Source organism: Papaver somniferum, chromosome 1, assembly GCF_003573695.1.
Source record: "Papaver somniferum cultivar HN1 chromosome 1, ASM357369v1, whole genome shotgun sequence".
Taxonomy (NCBI): Eukaryota; Viridiplantae; Streptophyta; class Magnoliopsida; order Ranunculales; family Papaveraceae; genus Papaver; species Papaver somniferum.
Genome location: NC_039358.1, coordinates 104,071,645 through 104,073,487, shown reverse-complemented (window position 1 = coordinate 104,073,487; position 1,843 = coordinate 104,071,645). Strand labels below are relative to the sequence as shown.

Genomic DNA, 1,843 nt, shown 5'->3' with positions numbered 1-1,843 from the left:
CTGCCCATTCCCTTGGGGGTAGTAAATGGTGGAGAAGACTTGCTTAATTCCATGTTCTTCAAGTAACTCCCGTACTTGCTTGTTGGCGAAAGGAATGTCGTTGTCGGTGATGATGTGTTTAGGCACGCCGAAACGACAAATGATATATTCCTTAATGAACGTTGTAATTGAAGCTCCAGTGGTCCCTCGTAGAGGGACGACTTCGACCCATTTGGTAAAATACTATGTTGCGGTTATTATATACTCATGCTGCTTTGAAGATGGCGGGTTGATCTTCCTAATGATGTCGAGTCCCCAGCTATAAAACAGACACAGACTTCTTACTGAATGCAGGGGAGTAGAGGGCGCGTGGACAAGATTTCCATGGATTTGACATTTGTGTCATCTTTGAACAAAAGCAACCGCATCATCCTCCATGGTCGGCCATTAGTACCGCTCGTGTATTTGTAGAAACAATTTGTTTTTTCCTTGGTGCTCGCCTTCGTGCATTTCTTTCAGAATTATTGGGATTTCTGCCTCGCCCAGGCATCGTAATAAATCTCCTCCAAAACTTTTTCAATACAGGATTCCTTCATGGAGTATGAATCTCTTGGATCTTTGCTTCACCTTGGTTGCGTCTTTCTTGCTGGTAGGGAGTACGTCGTAGCGAAGATAACTGATGTACGGCTTTTGCCAGTCCCTAGCGTGGTCAACATTGAAAACTTCCAATTGATACTGCGGTGCTTGGCAATTGGAGAAAGATCCTTGGAGCAATCGATATTGAGCCTCCATTTCTGGCCAGTAGTAGCAAAGGCGTTGCAGACGACGATAAAGTGTTACCACCAACGTTTGCCCGCAAATTTCACTATGAATATGATTAAGCTGCTGCTGTGCCTCTTCATCTCCGAGGCATCTTGACAGGGAACTATTTGGGTTCCGGTGGTACAACATCCCGTGAAGCATGAAAAATCGGTGTTCTCCAGTTGCTGGTTTCAGCATCCTTAGATTGTGAAAGCCATGTTGATGCCATGGTTCTCCTTTTCACCGTCAGGGTTTCTTCCAAACCTTCGAACTGCATCTTCGATGCTAATGTGGCTAGGCAATCAGCATGTCTGTTGTTGCTACGGCCAACATGTGTTGTGGTTGCATCAGCGAAGTAATTTAGCAGCTTTTGCGCCTCGGGTCTATACGGGGCCAGTGTCACCTCTTTTAGTGCGTATATGCCATTCATCTGGTTAACCAGTAATTTAGAATCTCCCCTTATTTCCAGACGCGTGGCTCCAGCTTGCTTGGCTAATGACAATCCTATGAGAAAGGCTTCATATTCTGTTGAATTATTGGTGCAACGAAAGTCTAGCTTGAAGGAACGCGAGAAAACTTCACCGTTTGGGTATACTAGAACCACGCCCCCTCCTCTAGTATTATTGCTAGGGGTGGCGGAGCCATCAAAAAATAGTAGCCACACTTCTTCTTTGAAAAAAGAGATTTCCCCGGAAATTCTCCTGGGAAAGCTGCTAAAATCTGCGACCGCTTTCCCTCTGATAGCTCTTGGAGAAGCACACGTTATATCAAGATCTGACATTTGGAGGAGCCATTTGGATGGCCTTCCTATCAGGGCCGGTTTTGAAAGCAAGAACTTCACGGGATCAGACTTAGATATCAGTACCACTTTGTTTGAGAGCAGATAATGCCTAAAATTCTGAATGGAGTGAATCAAAGCTAGGCACGCTTTTTCTGCCTTAGGGTATCTGAGTTCAGCATCCCTCAAAAGTCCGACTGAAGTAGTATATAGGGTGCTCAGTTCCTTCATCATCTTCTTGGGCGAGAAGAGCTCCGACAGCAGTATCACTAAAAACAGTGTAGA

At 45.2% G+C, this 1,843-nt stretch overlaps 1 protein-coding gene across 1 annotated transcript; it reads right to left on the bottom strand.

The window, feature by feature from the left end:
- Positions 1 to 904: 904 nt before the first annotated feature.
- Positions 905 to 1,561, bottom strand: LOC113348378 (uncharacterized protein Mb2253c-like). Its single transcript, XM_026592113.1, has one exon. It carries the CDS (start codon positions 1,559 to 1,561, stop codon positions 905 to 907), a length of 657 nt encoding a protein of 218 aa, XP_026447898.1.
- Positions 1,562 to 1,843: the final 282 nt, after the last annotated feature.